The sequence below is a fragment of the Alosa sapidissima genome, chromosome 1, assembly GCF_018492685.1.
Source record: "Alosa sapidissima isolate fAloSap1 chromosome 1, fAloSap1.pri, whole genome shotgun sequence".
Classification (NCBI taxonomy): domain Eukaryota; kingdom Metazoa; phylum Chordata; class Actinopteri; order Clupeiformes; family Clupeidae; genus Alosa; species Alosa sapidissima.
In genome coordinates this window covers 23,769,247-23,788,839 of record NC_055957.1, presented here as the reverse complement: position 1 = coordinate 23,788,839, position 19,593 = coordinate 23,769,247, and the positions used below count along the sequence as shown (strand labels likewise).

General features: G+C 46.2%; 1 protein-coding gene across 3 annotated transcripts in view; it reads right to left on the bottom strand.

Moving 5' to 3' along the window:
* The window catches only part of bnc2 (basonuclin 2), a 166,231-nt gene extending 148,410 nt beyond the window's left edge, over positions 1-17,821 (bottom strand). For 2 of the 3 annotated variants that reach the window (XM_042104513.1, XM_042104514.1), the window contains exon 1: positions 17,131-17,821. In XM_042104513.1, coding sequence (XP_041960447.1) covers positions 17,131-17,133 — 3 coding nt within the window. In that variant the 5' untranslated portion in view covers positions 17,134-17,821. The remainder of the gene's footprint in view (positions 1-17,130) is intronic. The other variant, XM_042104518.1, reaches the window with a different exon arrangement.
* Between the last annotated feature and the right edge of the window lie 1,772 nt (positions 17,822-19,593).

Sequence of the window (19,593 nt, the reverse complement as noted above, 5' to 3'; positions counted from 1 at the left end):
CACACACACACACACGTGTACACACAAAAGCTAATCTGTTTCAGACGACCCTGGTGTTGCAGTACAAATAGATGTTATATAGACAGAGCTGTAGAATTTAATGCCCTAATATTTTATCGCAGCTTAATTGATGACTCCGGCCCTTTCTTAGCTGTTCCCACTGTGAGGTTGCTCTTTACAATTCAGAGGCCCTTGATAGTCTCCCCTCTCGGAGGACACACAGACAGGCCTTGGCAACAGCCAGTAGAATAATCTTTTTGCTCTCCCAGTTCTCACTTCTTTACATAGAGCAACCACAACTGAGGTCTTGTGTGTGGCTCCCAGCTGAACCCCTCATGAAAAATGAAAACCTGAGCAAAGGAGGGGAAAATGTCCAACTACTGACACGGCAAGCCAGCAACACGAGGACCCTTATCAGTACGGCGTGTTTCTACTTTTTCTAATCTAAATAATTTATTATGGCCAAAGTCAGACTAGGGACTGTGGCCATGTTCAATATTATGTCTTGGCTTGATGAGGCCTATTGAAAAGAGAACAGCAGTGTCCTGACTGGATCAGGCACACAGTGACCACAAGCCCGGGCGGGTACCGGACGAAAACACACACATGGCAGGAGGAACGCTGCAGACTGCACAAGGGTGGACTGTACAGTAGCTTGCAGCTGGGCAGCCAGGGAGATGTGTGTGTGTGTGTGTGTGTGTGTGTGTGTGTGTGTGTGTGTTAGGTCAAGTGCATTCTGTGGGGGAGACTTCACAGAGAAATCAGAGGCTCTTGAGGGGCCCCATGACAAGGTGACATTGGAGACAGAGCGGAGCGCAGGGCGCAGGGGCTACGGTGGCTTATCTGCTCTTCCTGTGTGTGGAGGTCTTCAGCACACCCGTGGGAGCAGGAGAGACCAGAAGGGCAGCCATGCAAAGGGCTCTGGGCCTCACACACACAAAAACACCACCACATTCATTTCAGTAAGAGCTTGAATGTGTGTGTGTATGTGTGTGTGTGTGTGTGTGTGTGTGTGTGTGTGTGTGTGTGTGTTATGGCCGCTGATGTGGGGGTCTCTGTTGGATTAATGGTGGCAGGAAAGGCAAGGTAATCAGCATGGCGGATAAGTCCTGGCCATCCAGGCGTTGAGCTGAATAAACATGAGAGTGAGGCTCACTATCACTCATCTCACACACACAAACACACACACACACACACACACACACACACACACACACACACACACACACACACCCTGCCCAAGTGCACCCACCCACCCACCACCAGCGCTGGCCTCTGTCTATCCAGGAGATCATGTCAATCAGCGGTGGAGTGCAGCCCTGCAGCTCTGGGCAGCCCCGCTCCTAATTGACCTCCACTGGAGCACCACTTCCTCACTCAATGAGTCCAACATGTTCTCCCTCCCTCCCTCCCTCCCGCACAATTAAGACTGCCCACCATTGTGCCTCCATCAGCCGGCCGGCAGGGCAGCCAGGCATCAGGGGTAATGCGGCACAGAGCTCGAGCTGGCTGGGAACCGCCGCCCAATATCTCTCAGGTAATCAGCTTTGGGAGGGTGGATTCGAGGCCTGTGCAGGGGAGTGTGTGTGTGTGTGTGTGTGTGTGTGTGTGTGTGTGTGTGTGGCTGAGGGCGGGGGCACACATGATTTGGGGTAAAGTGAAAGTTCTGGTGTCCACTCAGTGGGATGGGTGGGTGCGGGAGTGGGAATGTGTGACGAGGCTGGAGTAAAGTAGTTGGGGGGGAGATGAGTGATGAGGGCATCTGTTCTGGCCTACTTTACTTATGTGAAGAGCACCAGTCCTATTTGTGAGGCGCACATGGGTAATGACCTTTTTCTGTCTGGAAAAAAAAACTATTTGTTCTCCTGAACAGGAAAAACATTTTCTGCAGCATATTTGTGTGAAGTCCTGTGGTCTGCAAATGGCACGGTAAATGGTCCCTTTTACCGGCAAAGGCAATACAAGATAAAATAACTCACACACTCCTGGAGCTCAAAAACAAGCCACTGACTATCTGCGAATCACTCTTGCTTGTTGTGGACTCGGGCCAATCAAAGGTATGCGCCCAATGGACAACATCTGCAAGAACACATTTTCAGAAGGCTAGCATTTCGGGGGGTTGGGGGGGGGATTCACGCGCGAGAGAGAGAGAGCGAGAGAGAGAGAGAGAGTGGGGGGTGTCAGGGTAGGGGGCGAGGTGGGAGTGCAGGACATTCCTGGCTGATGACAGCCGTCACAGTCACACAGAGGCACAGGAATGCATGGGGGGGAGGCCAAGACCTGAGACACGCAGACAGACGTGAGAGAGGGAAACAGAGAAAGAGTGAGAAAGAGCGTGAGAGAGGAGAAGAAGAGAAAGACAGAGAGCGGAGAGAGACAGGGAGAGTGTCACCACCTCACTTCATTACACCTCCAGACCGCTGTCCTGGGAAGAGAACTGGGGCTGTAATTAGTTTGCTCTCCAAGACAAGACCACTAACCCCCTCAACTCCACACTGCAAAACTCCTCTCCCCCACCGAACCCCCCCAGGTGATGGCCACTGACTTTTGTCCTCTCTCCTCTTCCTCCTCCTCCTTCTCCTCCTCAATCACCCCCTTTCCACCCGTCCTGCTGTGCCCCCTGTCCCCCCAACAACACCCCCCCTCCCACCCCCGGCTAGCTCCAGCAATTTCTGTCATGCAACTTGAAAATCACTGGAGGGGAGAAGATCGCCATAACAACCACTGAAATGATCTTGTGGAATGTGTCTAGTGGCACTGGAATAACCTGAATATGCGCTCCAGATGTGTCGGCTGTCACGGAGAAAGTAAACACATCTGATGGACAACGTATGACTGGATGGCCTCTCTCTTGACTCGAAGGAGTCGGGGGGGGAGTGTGTGTGTGACTGTGAGTCCATGTGCATGTGTGTGTGTGTGTGTGTGTGTGTGTTGGGGGGAGGGGGGGGGGTGATGGTTGTGCATGTGTGTATGTGAGCAGGGACCAGAGCCAAGAGTGAGGGAGAGGGAGAGGGAGAGTCAGCCACCCTGAGGACCTGTGCAGCCTGGCAGACTGGAGCAGGAGGACTGGGCTCGATTGTTCCCTGGCCTGTCCCTCCTCCGTGTGGCCTCCGAGGGGGCTCCTGCAGCCTCAGCGAATTTCCGTCTGGCACGGACCTGCGAGCTCCTGGGAGCAAACTGAAATATGAACTGCAGGAAGAGAGGACGAGAAGAAGGGAGAGAGAGAGAGAGAGAGAGAGAGAGAGAGAGAGAGGGAGGGAAGGAGAGAGGAGTACACTCTCGGTGTATGCGTGGTGGGGCACCTATAGGACGGTGGCTGGTGCTGGTAGCCTCGAACTCTGAATCGCAAACACACTTGTGATCGCACACTGACGCTATCACACACATGCTGCACAGTGCACACAGAGACAGAGAGCATGTGCAAACGTAGGCGACGCTAACTCTGCACACACATGCACACACACACACACAAACACACACACATACACACACACACACACACACAAACTCACACACATACACACACACACAAACTCACACACATCCCATGAGCTGCCCTGCGTGGAACTGGTCCACTGGAGTGTTGTCTGGACTGAGCGCCTGCTGCAACAGCAGAAACGGAGCTGTGAGCCCCGCTAGAGTGACGAAGACAGATGATTGGTCCCTGGCTGGACCATGTGATCCTTTTTCCCTGGAACTTGATAGGCCTGTTCGAACACAGCTTCGGCGTGTGAGCCAAATGAATTGTCTTGTCAAGGCCGGCCCAAACAGAACCGCTCCATGACATGAGCGAGGGAGAGAGGGAGGGAAGGAGGGAGGGAGGGAGGGAGAGCAGGAGGAGCTGCTAGAGAACGAGAGGAAGCCTGAAACCATGAGCCCTGGGCTCCAGCTCTGCGGTAGAGCTGCCTTATGTTGGCCCCAATGACAGCTCCTTAAGAGCTGGATACCTAAATCCCAGCCTGATAAATAAACAGTGAATTATCTGGATACTTTTACAGCGCCAACCCACTCCAGCACCATTCACTGTTAACCCTTTTCCTCAAAAGACCAGTGTCAAACACAAAAGGATCCTCACCATTCTCAGCAACCAGGACACTCACACAGAGAGAGATACAAATAATCCAGATGTTAGCGTTACACGGCGTGCTTGAAAATACTCCTTGGGGTGTCACACTGCTGAAGGCACTGAACCCACACGCGTGGTAGACGCATTTTCCTACCAAACGATGCCTGCGGCATGCAGAGGAGCTGCGATCGATGGCTTTGACGATGACATTACAGGCGTTTTAAAGCTGTCTGTGTTCATAATCGTTTAGCTACTTGTCTGGATGCTGTGGGAGCCTGCTGGGACGGCTTCCCACTCGTCTCCGCGGAGGATACGGGGGATTCATGGAGCGTAAACTTGCTGCGGCGGCGTGGTGCGGCCCCCACACACACAGCCCTTCCCCGTAGCGGAGGCCAGACACCTGCAGCTCATCCAGAGCCGGCCCACCAAAGCTCCTCCGTCTGGGGCTGCGGCCTCTGCCCAGGAGACGGGGACGGAGTTACACCCTCTCATCCAGACCAATGAGAAACCCCTGTGCTCTTACAGGATCCAGATGGTCCGCGATGCAAGTGCTGTCATGCAACGACACATTAGTGGACTTCCTGGTTGGCAGGGTGAACAACGATAACCTTGAGCACAGACCTGGTCCAAAAAAAAAACCTCATACAACCGCGAAACAAAGTTCCACATGGAACCTTAGAGGAGGCAGCTCCTTAAAATACAGAGGTTGCCTACAGGAGGGGGGGGGGGGGGGACAACACTTCCTCAAAGCCAACGGTACTATCTGTGATCTTACCTTGCAGTAGAATGTAGCACACCTCTCATGGAGAGATTTCACTTCATGCTTTGAGATGTGTTATCTGGCCCATAAAGTGTAATTGGAGATAATTATACTGCTGATTGGCCTAATTATAGCTTAACTTATCCACTGAAGGATTATGGGCTAAAAGTGGCCTCAAGTTGATTACACACAGATACTGTACCCTCTTCACACACACACACACATACACACACACACACACACACACACACTACTGTATGTGTGTTCCGAAACCTCAACCATATCCCCTGTTGGCCTGCTCCTAATCATGTGACTTTTTGTATGCAGATAATAATGAGAGGAACCTCACACAGAGATCCAGTACAAAAAAAAAATGTCCCTCCACTACACTAACAGTAGGCTTACAAAGGGCACGATGCTAATAAAATGCTATTGCACAATTCATTGCCCGACACCATTTTTAGGCGAAATGAGCATCTCTCTCACCGGTCACCTCGGTTTGGTCCTGAGCCCCAACCCCCCCCCCCCCCCCCCCAAGTAGCAGCCCAGCCGTCTGCATTTCCATACCGTGTCACGCACAGGTCTGCTGGGGCTGCTGCCCCGTTTGTGGAGCGCTGTGTCAGAGCCACAGAGGAGGTCATTAGCTGTGACACAGAGACAGGCGAAGGCTCCATGGCGCACGTTGCCATGCACCGGGGACACAATGCCGCAGCTGAGGCGGATGTGTTCGGATTTACTGTTTCAACGTGTCGGCACTCTTCGGAGCAGCCGCCCTCTCTACCGCATATTTTCACAGCTGCACTTGGGAGAGTGCATGGCCTTGCCATTCGTCTGTCTCTGCAACCACTGTGTCTACACGGGTGGCAGGGACCTCACTGGACCCAATGAATAATTCAGCAATGCCCTAAAATGAAAGCCGGTGTTGAATGTTTATTTCTTCTATCGAGAGGGACTCGGTTTTTGGGGTTTCAGGATGGATGAAACCCTCGCACGCACCAAAATTTGGTCTGAATACCGTGAATACAATCCAACATCAACCAAGCCTATCCCATAATTCCCCATTATTTCATAGGGATGAGCACCGACTCAGTGATTAAGGTTGAAGTTGACTACAGGTGAGTGTTGGCTGTAGATCTAGTTGTTCCTGCAGTGCTCCTGTTCACTGCGTAAGTGAGTGAGTGAGTGTGTTACAAGGTGCCTCTCCACAGACTTGTGAGGCACAGAGACCTGGTCTCTAGAATTAGCATTACAGGCCAGTGGAGCTGTGCTGGTAGGCCCTTGATGTGGTTGATGGGGGAACTCCCAGAATCTCTGCAGCGTGTGTCTCACTTCAGAGAGACCTCACGGCTGGGAAGGTGCTGAGATTCTCGCTGGCAACACCACCAGCCTTCTTTGGAGGGGGGGCTGCTTGCTGTTCCAATAACATAATAACTGACATAATTCTAGCAATTTTACTTTTTGCCATTAGTCAATCAAAATCAAAAATTAAATTAAAAATTAAATTATTACCATTATTATTATTGTTTGTTTGAATAATTTGGATCGAAAAAAACTTTTGGAGCAACCTGTGAGCTTTTATAACAACATGTTAAACAAGGAATGCAGACAGAAAAGTGTTTTTTTTTGCATGTGAAAACTTGCAACCTTGCAGAAATTACAAAAATTGAAAGTGGTCTTTGTCTCGTGCGTCACTCCCAGCCATTAGATCTCCCGTGGCAGCCTGCGACTGTGGGGCCAGTGCAGCTGAGGGCTCCATCTGCAGAGCATCAATCTCTGGGCAGACATGGGGGAAAAGCCACGCTGCCACTCACGTTACTCCATGTTACACGGCAAATTATTAGCCTCCTGAAAGCATCTAATTATGAGTATTTATGAGACTGTGGCATAGCCTTTAATAACAGACATGCTTACAAGTGGCACTCTCTCCTTTGTGAACGTCCTGTTCCTGTGTGTGTGTGTGTGTGTGTGTGTAAGCAACGCATTTATGTTCCATTCACAACTGAGCTTCTGATTCAGACACATACAACTCTCTTGGAAAAATCCCTGTCCTGTTCCCAAGCCCGTAATGGATACTGTTCATGAGTTGTTTGATTGTACGACACAAAGCCCTGCCTAACGTCTGCTATCTATTACTCTAACATTGCAGCATGTGTCATTGGATCATCCATCAACCTTACAGGAGAGGGATCCTGAGTGTCTGGATCATGGGGTGTACTATGAGCACAAGCACAAACTGTGAAAAAAACTCATCTACTGTAAATCACGGCCGCTCCAAAGAGTGATTCCATAAACAAAATGCCTCCTTTCATAAGCCAAGCAAGACATCACTAGAGTATGATCGGCCACGGCCCATCGACTTCCACCAAGGACAAACAGACATGGAGTATATCCGAAGCACTCGCACTCCTCTCCTCCATGGGATTTCCGCTCAAGGCCCGGCATCCAATCACAAACAGGGGAGGAGAGACATTGGCCACGGCCGCCTCATTACCACCAACGTTGACCTGGATAGATGGGCAGATGTGTGTGTGTGTGTGTGTGGGGGGGGGGGGGGGGGTGAGGCCTCCCTTAGTGGGGATGGGTGGACGGAGCCACCCTTCACTAATCATCACAGGGCCCCAAGGGAGGCCGAGTGCTTTATTAGTCTGGTACCTCTCGCCTGAGGCTTCGGCTCGAGATGAGGTGATATTGGACCAACAGTGGAAAGCCAATAAGAGCCAATCGATCAAGAGCGAAGTACAGCCGTATCATACATGCTACAGTACAGTAGCTACAGACAAATTAAAAAAAGAATGTGTGAACCCTCTGAAGCCCACGAGCTCCCCGATGGCCTCCAGCTCCTACAAGTTTGTCTAAACTCCACGAGACACAAAACTCTACCAGGAATGAAAACAAACAGTACCATCACCAACAATTTTGAGAAGGCTTTGGCTTCCAGTTATGACTTGGGGAAGATGGGGTTGTTTGTCATGGAGTTTTGTTTTTCTATCGGGATGAGTAGGTGTACACATGCACACAGTACAGAGTGGGTGTGACTGGATTGGGTGACTGAGGTTAATGGACCTACCGGTCGCCTTAATGGCTCGCTATAATAATGAGCCCTTTGTCTTCCTAAAACTGGAAATCCTCCAAATTCCTATAGGGACCGCGATGTAAGAGCAATAACAGTCCATCAAACGCCAGACCAAAGCGATTACTTAGAGAGACATAAATAAGGGGCCTGTGTGGACTTGGAGCGCAGGAAACTTAGACCTGTTCCGATAAGAGCGCTTCCTCTGCTCCCTGTGGGGATCGAGCTTCACTCAGATCGGCAGCCTGGCTTTGAGCTACAGCAGACTAGACGCCAGGCCACAATGCATGATGGCACAGCAGCACTTCAAAGTATGAGATAAGTATGCTCAATATGTGGCACTGATACTTGTATGTCTTCACCCGAGAGTTTCCTTGGGCAGCCCTTTGTGTATTTTGATTGAAATACACTCGGTCAAGATACGGTATATGCATATATTTTCTTTTCTCAAACGCATACCGGTACTTGCAACAAAAAATACAATGAATTTATTTTTGCTTTTGAATGAAAACCACACACACATACATTCCTCTGCCTGAACCAAGGACAACTGAAATTACAGGGGCATTTCTTCCAACACATATCTCAGGCGAGCGTTGCGCCTTAAAATCACATTGAAAAACCTCCCTCAACCACCGAGTGCCAGCACATCCTATTATGACGGGTCCAATCTAATCTTCTACTGTAGTGCACTGGTTATGATCAACCTAACTAGCTACAAATTACAAAAACATGGAAAGGACGCTGAAGATCCGCCAGCTTCCCATTGAGGACAGAGTAGCTGAGGCTGATTTGTTGCCTCCCGTGTAGACTGACTCTCTGCCATCAATTACCTCCACCAGGTGCATTGCTACTTGACACGGCTAGAAGGGTATTGCTTCATTCTTATCAGAGATATTGAGCAGGCAGGGGAGTGGACAGCCTCCGGGCATAGAACGAGATGACACAGGGGTCCTGTGTGCCAGCACTAGGCTCTTACCCAGGGACAGGTAGTGGATTAAATTCTCCGAAAGAGATGTGCCCCCCCCCCCCCCCCATCCACCCCCCTACGCACACACACTGTTACCCTGGCAGCCTAGAAGGGACGGGCAGTGACAAGGAAAGATGGCTTCGCCTGAATCCCCTCTCTGAGAGGGTCTCGGATACCAGCCCCTGCACAGTTTCGGGCCGCAGCCAAGGGGAGGGGGTCTCTGATGGGTGAGAGATTCATTAACCCTGCCCCTACCCACCCCCCCTCCCCCACCACCCCTGGGGGACCGCTGCTCCGCTGTGGCCCTGCACCCGGCCACTCCAGCTCGCCTTGCCTCAGCAGCGCTCAGGAAAATAATGTGGGGATGGCACTCAGAGCTGCTGGCTCAGCACGGACCACTGGCGATTAAATTGCTAAAAACCCCTCCTGCCAGCACGGGGTTGGGCCCACATTACTATTAAGGAATCCGTTAAATGAACAAATGGAAATTTCACATCGCGTGTTCTTCACGGGAGGAGTGTGTGTTCAGAGGGGGGGAAAAACATTTGCATAGCTCTCAATAAGTAACTATCAAAGAAAGAAATTCAAGAGGAAGAGGGGGTTCTTAGAAAATAACAAGTGACTGGAGGCAGAAGGAGAGGAAAGAGAGAGAGAGAGAGAGACCATGCCTTTCAGTCCTTCTGAGGTAGGCAGTCCTCCACACAGCCTCAACCCCTCCCTCTGGCCGCCCATTAAAAACAGAATTCCTGCACTAACTGTTTGTGTTTGCAGTAAACTCCTCCAGTCAAGTGGTGCTGTGGCCTCCCTCTCCCTCCCTCCATCCCTCCCTCTCTCTTTCTCTCCCTCCCTCTCTCTCTCGAGGGTCCTGTGGACTATCAACATGTGGCACATGTCCTTGACACACTCAGCTGGGCCAGCATCCCTGGGAGAGGCGCAGCAGTCCCGTCCCCTCATTCCTTTCTGGCACTCTCCCTCTATCTTTTTCTCTACCTCCATCACTCTTTCTTTTTTTAATTTTGGGTTGCCGGGTAAAGGGGGAGGAATCTAATAACGGTGACAGTGGGGCTTTTTTGGCTTTGTTCCCCCTCTCTCAGACGGAGAGCCTGAGCAGACTCTAATGAAAGGTTAAATGAATAGGAAGAAGTGACAGGAGGTACAATAAAGAAAGAGAGAGGAGGGGAGGTCTGTGTGTACAGTATATATGTGTCTGTGTGTGTGTGTGTGTGTGTGTGTGTGTGTGTGTGTGTGTGTGTGCGTGTGTGGTAATCCTTCAACTCACCACACCAGCTTGCTTGGCTCACATAGACAAGGACAGGCCTCCTCCACAGTCACCATATTTAAAATGTCTAGCCTAGTGACAGCCTGTGTTTGTGTGTGTGTGTGTGTGTGTGCATGAACACAGCCAGCTCTCCTTTGGTGCACAGATGCTGAGAGGAATTTCAGCATGGGGTTCTTTGATAAATGTTAAGGTCACAGGGGGAGAGAGGGTGGAGATGGGACGGCCTGTCCGGTGGTGGGGGTGGGGTTGGGGGTGGGGGTTCATGTCTCGTCTTGTGCACACTGTGTGCCTGGCTTGGCGGAATGCACAAGTCACATGAAAGAGGCCTCTAAGACGTGTCTCCAGTGTCTAGTCAAAAGCAGCACTGTCCCCTTTCCCTCCTAGACACAGTCACTCTCACATACACACACTAAAAGACTATCTACCTCAAACACCCTCTCACATCAATGCACACATACACACCTTCCCGCTCAAGAATTTTTTTTTTTGTCAGCAGTAAAAGACTGTTCATCTGACAAAAACACTAAAACACTACTCAAAGGGATTCAGTCATAAATGTTCAAAGCAGGAGCCAGGTGAAAATGTTAGTTGGCTCCAGTGAACTTGATCCCGACACAGGCATCCACAAGTCAAATATGTAAATACAATGTGAACAGTGTGTGAGATCACTTCTAGTGCCGGAGTCTGAGAGCCAAAAGCCATGGAAATATATGTCGACGTTTATCAAATAAAGATCAGCGATATGTGATACCTGAGTGCACCATGCCTTCTGAAAAGGGGCTCGGAGTTGTAAATTAGAGCCTGCATGGAATGCTGCTGCTGTGGCCATGTGTGTTGAGAGCTCAGGAAACTGATGGCTTAAGTTTATCAATAATTCATAATTACGTTGACAGGGTCATCTGTGGTGAATGGATACCACGCTGCATGGGAATATGTAACATGTCTGTCAGTTGTCACAAGACCTCAGCCAGGAAGCTTTCAATTATATTTGATCCAATCAACTTTATTAAGTCAAAGCTACAGTGTCACTGCAGTGGAGAAGTCATGAAGTCCTAGCCCTAGCATTAAGATTTCTTTTTTCCCTTTACTTTTGTGATTTTTAGATTTTTCTGGTTTTAGTAAGTAAATATGCATAAATGAGGCACTGAGGTAGACAAAGAAAGAGGAGCAAAACCAAGACAGAAAGAAAGACAGAGAGAGAGAGAGGATATAAAACTGATATATTGGGCTGGTGGTGGTGTAACTCCACAGCCTGAGGGTGTATATGGAATAGAGCCGACTTCGACTTTCATGACTGACTTCACTTGTCTCAAGTATGAAGTTGCTCCATACCACAACAATATGGAGGGAATATTTTGCATGTCACATATTTGGCCCAGTGGAAACATTATGGCCAATCGGCACAGCAATTTATCACCTAAATCATATAATTGCGGTGTCTAAATTCTAAATACACATTCTTTATTTAATACAAACACAAAGGGAGAGCAGATTTCCCAAGACTGATTTCAGAGGGAGAGAAGTGAAAAGAGAGAGTGAATGGGGCAAACGAAAGAGAAAAAGACACAGGAATGGAGAGACAGAGAGAAAAAGAGAAAAAGACACAGGAACGGAGAGACAGAGAAAAAGAGAGCACAAAAGTACTGTATTTACTTCTGTATTCTTTCTCCCAACTCAATAACACCCAACCTCAGGGTCAGCATAATGGAGTTTTGTTTAATCTGGTAGTAGAGTTATTCATACTGCAAGAAAGCCAGTGATACTCTGATGAAGATCTTGAAAGCATAATCACAAAAGACAGTGTCTTGAGAACTTCTTAAAACAGACCTCCCAGAATGAAACTGCTGACTCTGGTTCAACTTACATGTACAGCACACGATTTTAACATACAGATCTACAACCTCCCGTTTCTGAGAACATCAGAATCTCCATACAGAAGTAACTGGCAAGGAGAGCGCTGCCAGATCTGACAAGACACAGGACACTGCAAACTCGTTATGTTCCCATTCCTTTCATAATGAAATTTTACAGATATCCCTCTTTAGGAATCACAGGGTTTGTTTACATTAAGTCGACTGCATGATAAAGCCATGATAAAGGTATCAGACCGTGTTTAAAAATCGATTAAATACACCATTTTAATAGTAAAATAGTGCATGTGAATGGCATTAATGAAATTGTCACAGCTCAATAAGATTTAGTGTGTTTTGTTTTCGATGGAATAGTCCTGCATGACTGGAACCAGTGGAAATCTCCGAGTGGAATGTTTTTAGCCAAAGATGTACATGTAGGGCAGAGGCAGCCACTCACACAGAAAACTAGCCAGAGATTCAACAGCAGTCATTCGGAAGTCAACACAGCGCATTTTGGTTCTGAGGAATTTCTTATGACCCGCCACTTATCTTGTCATATCCAATTTCTTCCACAACTCAACCTCAAGTACCGTCAGAAGAGACACCTTTAGGGCAAATTATTCTCTTCGGATCGTACCATTCCACATGCCCTGGGGGAGTCTGTTCTGGGCCTGCCACCACACAGGCCTCGACTGCGTAATCACTAGAGCCACACTGAGGAGTTTGCATCATTCAAAGCAGTGTGGTGGATCAGGTTTAGTAGCTCCAGGAAGGGAAAAAAAGATAGGAGTAACAAGAGGAGAGCCAGGAGAGGGACTAGCCTGGAAATCCCATCGCTTTCCAAAATTTCCAGCACATTCTGTATGGCACAATGTCCAACAACTCATTCTGGAGTGTCTCCACTGAAGCTATAAAATATAAATTATACTCCATAACCCTATACCTCCCTACTGGGTACTTTAGTTACTGTGAGACTCCTGTTCGGAGTAGTGCAAACTCTCTGCGATGAACTCTCTCCCTCTCTCTCTCTTTCGCCTTCTTTCTGTCTCTCTAATCTCTTTCTCTGTCTCCACTGTCGAGGTGAATTTGTCTCAGACCTCTTCAGGAAAGGATGGATTACTGCTGAAACTCCAATTTCCCGCACCCATCACCTCGGTGCCACCAGGAAACACACCAGAGTGTTTATTTTACAGTGTTGGCCGTAATTATTTCACTGCAATATCACTTGATGGCGCGCAGGCTATCACCTCCACTGCACTGCCTCATACAATACCACATCTCCTGTGAGCCATTTTTCAAATTGTTTTCCTACCTTGAGCTAGTGTTTAAAAACATAAGGTGGGAAATTTGTATGGGTATAATCAATTTTAGGAAACCCAAATTATGTTCTAGTCACTGATAGCAAGCAATTTATAATTACCACAGTATATAGAAAAATAAAAGGAATATTATGTTCCTGTGAAGTCCATACCTCTGTTTGACTGTTGTTTGATTAAATCTGATAGCCTAACCGCATGGATTTATGAAAGTAATTGTAATAAAAAGGAAATGCCACCCTTTGTCAAAGCATAAACATCTACCAGCATATAAGGATAAAAATATCCATTCCTTTGTCAAACTGGACCCCTGTCTCTCTCTCTCTCTCTCTGTCTCTCTCTCTCCTCTCTCTCTCTCTCTCAATTCAATTAAATTTCAATTAAATTCAATGAGCTTTATTGACATGACTGTAAGTGTTACAATGTTGCCAAAGCAGTAGTTACATCAAAAGAATTAGCAATTAATAGTAATAATAATAACAATTGAACAATTCTCTCTCTCTCTCTCTGTGTGTGTGTGTGTGTGTGTGTGTGTGTGTATACAAGATTTCTTACTCTCACCACAGACAATATTGCAAATAATGTCAACAAAATTTATCTATTTTTTATCTACTCTGGCTCTTTGTAAAATGGTTGCCCGCAATCCAATAGTTTTTTAGATTTCACAGTCTCTTTGTTTGGTCTTATTGTCTCCAACTCCAACTCTCCGTTTTAGTGTCCATCTCTCTTTCTCTCTCAAGGCACAAATGAAGCAAGAAGGAGACAAGAAAGACAAGAAAGAAAGTTCTCAAAATATTACCTTTTCACTGCCACTGCCAAGACACACTATCACTAACACTTAGCTTTATGAGAAGAGCCTGCTATCTCTCAGCAGAGTAAAATGATATCTCTCAGGCAACACCCCTCTGGTGTAACGCTGTGCTGTGTTGCGGCTGACTGGGCATCAGCTACCTGTCTGGACTGCACTCATCAAGAAGACCTCACTCCTCTTTCCTTTGTTGACAAACTCTCTCTCTCTCTCTCTCTCTCTCTCTGTGTGTGTGTGTGTGTGTGTGTGTGTGTGTGTGTGTGTGTGTGTGTTTGTATGTGTTTGTGTATGTGTGTAAGTGGCCTTGTGTGCATGAAAGAAAAGAAAAGCAAAACACACACACACACACACACACACACACATACACACACACACACATATGAAAACATGGGACACTGCCTCTGAGAAATGATTTCCTGTCACTGTTGTGGTACCTGTTAGGTCGGGCTGAAGCCTGTTTATTTTCCATCACTGAGAGCCTCATGCGGAGGTTAGAAGAGTGAAGGCCCATGTGTTTGTTTGTTTCCCTCCTCTCCACTCGGTTGCTTAGCCTTTATTGTTGGAGGAGCCTGCTGAGAGGCTGGCTCTCACTGTGTACAGCTTCAGACTTCTCCACACAGAACAACAAAAAACTGCAACTGGATCTTTTAAAGTGGTCAATTATCAATAGCTATTTTACCGACGGCCAAGTTCATTTTTTGTTGACATAAATGGTGCTGTACGTCATGACGGAGATTAATTATATCAATTATTAGATTACTGCCATGTCATGTCATTATAATCAGTGCTAGTTACCATGACTGCATTATTCTTCGTCTTATTATTACTGGGCTAATTGAAAAATTTCAGTAAATTAATACAATGTGTTATTTAATAAAATCAGCAATAATTTTTATATTTAATCACATTCTACTGCTATGCAAAACAATACTTCTAAATTGAAATTGAAGAAAAAAAACATCGAATTAGTAGGAGAAAAAAACTTGATATATCTACTTAGTGACCGCGCTAACTTTACGACCAGCATCAAGATTGACTTGGAGGCCACAAAAACCTACTTTTGGTGAGAAGGATCTAATAAAGGTGAAAGAGTGTGTTCATGCCTCTGTGTGTGTGTGTGTGTGTGTGTGTGTGTGTGTGTGTGTGTGTGTGTGTGTGTGTGTGTGTCTGCAGGGCCAACTCAGAGGTCAGAGAACAGAGAGCTAAGTGGACCTGCTCTTCATTAAGAGGGCCTCTCTGGGGGGACGTCACCGTGGCTACCTGTCCGTGAGCTTATTGAACCGTCTAACCGTCATCTACCCTCCAATTCTGCCCAGGTCCCTGGAGAATCACACAAGCACTGCTGACAAGTTTAGCCGGAGAATGGACCTAAACACCAAAGCTCTTCTTCATTTTCTCTTCCCTCTCTCTCGCACACTCTCTAATCTCTCTTTCTCTCTCTCTCTCTCTCTCTCTCTAGCTCTTTCGATCTCTCTTCTTGCCATCTTTAGTTTTAACCTTCACTGATTTTGGAGAGAGAGGGGGAATGGAGGGGCCGGTCTGTGCTTGACTTGTGACATCTAGCAGATGAAATGAGGAGGGGCTGGGCTACTCTGGTGAGCCATACAGATAAAAGTCATCAAATGACACTCCTGGAATGCAAATTGACATTCTAGACTGCAGAACAACCAGGAGCCATCACTGACATGATCAGGACAGAATTTTATGTGAAGTAGCAAACGCATAGGACTCAAAGTAGAGACCTCAAAGGATGAGAGAGGAACCACTGTCAGATAGGTACATAAGAGCGCAGGAGAAGTCTAGCGACTCTTATTCACTTTTGCGTAGGTCACACTGGCCATTTTCTCTCACTTCCTCAGGTGGTGGTGGTGGTGGCGGTGGTTGAGGTGCTGAAGAAGAAGGCTCTTAAACTAATTGGAAAATAATATATTTTAACCAAAGCCTTTTGTAGCATTTTCTGAGGGGAGGCATACAGAGCTAAATTTCTTAAGTATTACCTGAAAAAAAAAAAGTCTTGCTGCTTACACAAGTATCCCCTAATTTGACAATTTGACTTCACAAAATTCTCTTAATTGCTCTGTTGTTAACTTTTTACTGTATATAAAAGAATACAAAAATATTATGACTGAACCTGTGTGAGTTTCATAAGTGTTTTTTAGGTACATAATCGTTATAGGTTAATAGCAGGCTACTGGCATTAAGTCTCACTACACCATTATAATTCATAACAAAAGAAACAAAGGACAGAATTTCTTTCGAAATACAGTAGGCCTGTTCACATAGCCTTCATTCTATCGATTTTCATTTCGCATGCTCATAAGGCCACAACTCCTGGTAAGCTAGTTGTAAAAACATGGTTATAGGCTATTCACGCGCTACACTCTTAGTTATGTACTCTGAGAAGGCTAGATACACATTTGCACAATGTACCACATTTGAAATCATGCGTGCGTTGGTGGTTATGCCAAGTGCTACTCAAGATATACTCAGAATCATCCCTGAGCCTTCAGCTTTGTAGACTAGGCTACTTGAAGAACAGGTAGGCTGCTGAAGTTGATGACATGACAGTACCTGCACTTAGAACATTTTCTTTGTCACAACTTTAAATTGTTCTTAAAAGGCATACGTGTGGGGTAGCCTATTTTCTATATTGTTCCTTGTAGCCTAAGCTGTGCCGTTTAAAAATATCTTTCGTTATGTTTGGTATTTATTAAATATGTTAAAAGGATTAATTGAGAAATAGGTTATAAAAGAGATGTTTATAGGCTACTGTATGACAAGGACTGGCTACCGAACTTCGCTCAAGAAGTTTGACCGAATACTTGGCTAACAAGTACCAGTGTTCAAATTATCAAGGGCAAAAAACTGTAGGTATTAATCGTCAAAGTAATACCTCACGCGCATTTACTAATAGGTCAATTGCTCAGGAGAGTTCCCCTAAAGTTTGTCATCGTGTATAAGGAATATATTTGTTACAATGAACAAACAGGAGCGCTGATTATATTTACCATTTCTGCATGTTGTATGTGGCAGACCCTTATCCTGACGTTCCCGAACTTGCCGTCCACCGAAGTCTGATCTCGCCCTCAAGTGGGGGACTTTCTTCCTCCAAGCGTTCCGATGGCCGAAGTAATTGAAAAGTCAAAGGTGTCCCCGCAAAAACTACGGAGTCGTGGCTACCATACAAGTCGTATGACATAAAACGAAATCGTATTCACTTCTCAGCTCACGCTTTCATCTTCAGAATTCGCATGGGCTGATACTGTAAAACACATCAAGACGTCCCCTGAAACAGCATCGGGAAATGAATGTACGACACTGTCCCCTTTTTCCAAACCCAGTACCAGAAAATGAAAAGGGAAATCGCTGACAGAAAGGGGTGGGTTGTTATTTGGCTCTCCACTTCAGAGGCACCGGGTAAATCTTTGCCTGTCCGGGGAAGAAGACCTTCTCCCACTCCCCGGTATGTCTTCTGCTAACTCAGCTCAATGCGCTGAAACGCGCGCTGCGGCCGATAAGACTCGAGAATTTGATGGCTCCTGTTAGTTCGGGGCATTCAGGATCTGTCAGTACTCTTGAAGCTGTTATACGCCTTCTGTGTGTAACCTGAGTGACTACGAGTCTGGACTTAAGCCGTCACGGTGTAGTGTCAGGGTAAAGAGTCACATTTGTGTGTGACAATGAGCCAACGCGACAAAACCGTGCTGCAACCAGTAAGACATCAATATTTCATAAGATTACTAATGTTGTAAATAGAAATTAAAATACGTTTGCAAAAGATAGAAGTAAAATTTAATTATAAGGATTTCGCGCAACGATTGTCCATATGTTTCTCATATGCTATTATCTCATGTGCATTTAGGCTAAAACATAAAACAAAATGTAATTAAAAGTAAAAAAGTACATATCAAGTAATTCATGAAAGTATTCAGTATTTTTTTAAAAATATATATTTTCAAAGTTCAACAGTAGATGTGACTGCTATAGGTGCCATATTTTCCCACTCACGGTTACACACTGGATAAGGCCTACATTCACATATTTCATTTCACACAGAGGTGGCTGGTTCTTTTACAGACATACTACATGGTTACATGCACAGAGGCTACACACACATTGGAGTGTGCACGACAACACAGACATGTGAAATTTAAAACTGTGCACCAAGTTCTTCAGCAGTAGGGATGTTTGAAGACACTGATTTGCCTCATGCTTCCTGAAGTTGTGTCCCTTAGACCATCTGAAGTGAGTTCTCATGAATGTTTCATTGTGCACTTGTTTTTTTTTTTTTCTTTCTTTACTCCATAGCACGACGTTTGACTGAGGCATCGCCAGAGGAAAAGGGAGTATAGGCAATGACTGGCTCCGCTTTTGGACCAAGAGAAGTACTGAATCCCTAGGCAGTCATTTTGATCAAGTTGAGCATCTACAAGCCCCACTCATATGTTTGGTCAAGAGGTAAATAATAGATCAGGGATTAAACTCGTGTGGAATTCATTCTGGGTAACTCACTAGTCAGTCCCAGGATATGCATATTCATTCCGTGTCCAAGGCCATAGGAGAAAAAATACCATATGCTTGGTTGTTAGAGAGCTTAAATCACTAATTAAATGAGATATTACTGTATATAGATCCATGAGCTAACAAGCAGATAAAAAATAGACTATTAGAGGATTGTTTTGAATTGGAACAAGATTGCATGATGAAGGCAGCATTCCATTACTTAGATAGTGTAACATATTAAATATTAAACCTTGATGAGCTTTTCAGTATTCCATTTTTAAAACTCAAAAAGCCTTTCAAATTATTGAAAATTTTGCAAAACATGTTGGTCTTAGTGCACATAAAAAGTCTGCTAACAATAATGGGATGTTTGAATAAGTCAGCTCTCCACATAAATTTACATATTGCCAAACACACTGTCTGCTTTGATTACCAGCCATAATGTGGGAACAATTTTACTAATTGAAGTTATTCATCAAGTAGCAAGGGTTGTTTCTTCAGATAAAAGGCTCCACATTGGGGAATTATGAGCTCAACAGTTGAGATCCTCTTTTTTGCTCAAGGAAAACATGACATTAGCAAAAGCTGTTAACCATTTTTAGATCCCTCGTCCGAATCAGCATCCAGGAGCCACCTGCGGGAGATGAGAGCAGTATTGGTTTATCATAGCCTGTGCCTAGAACCCACCACATCCCCTAGTTACTCAAAGGGCAGTTGATGATGAGCTATTGAACCCATGGTGAGAGATCATCCTCCGGGACAGCCGTCAGCTGTCTTCAGCTGTGTGCCTGCTCTTTAAGGCCACAGAAATTTCCTGTTTATGGGCATGAGAGGGAAAAGGTCACTCTGACGATGGCTTCGGACCCAGGGGGAAATGCTACCTGCCTGACTCTCATGGCTCGGACACAGCAGTCCAAAATGAGCAGCTCTGTGACCCTGTGACCTTTCATTGTGCAAATCTTCAGTAA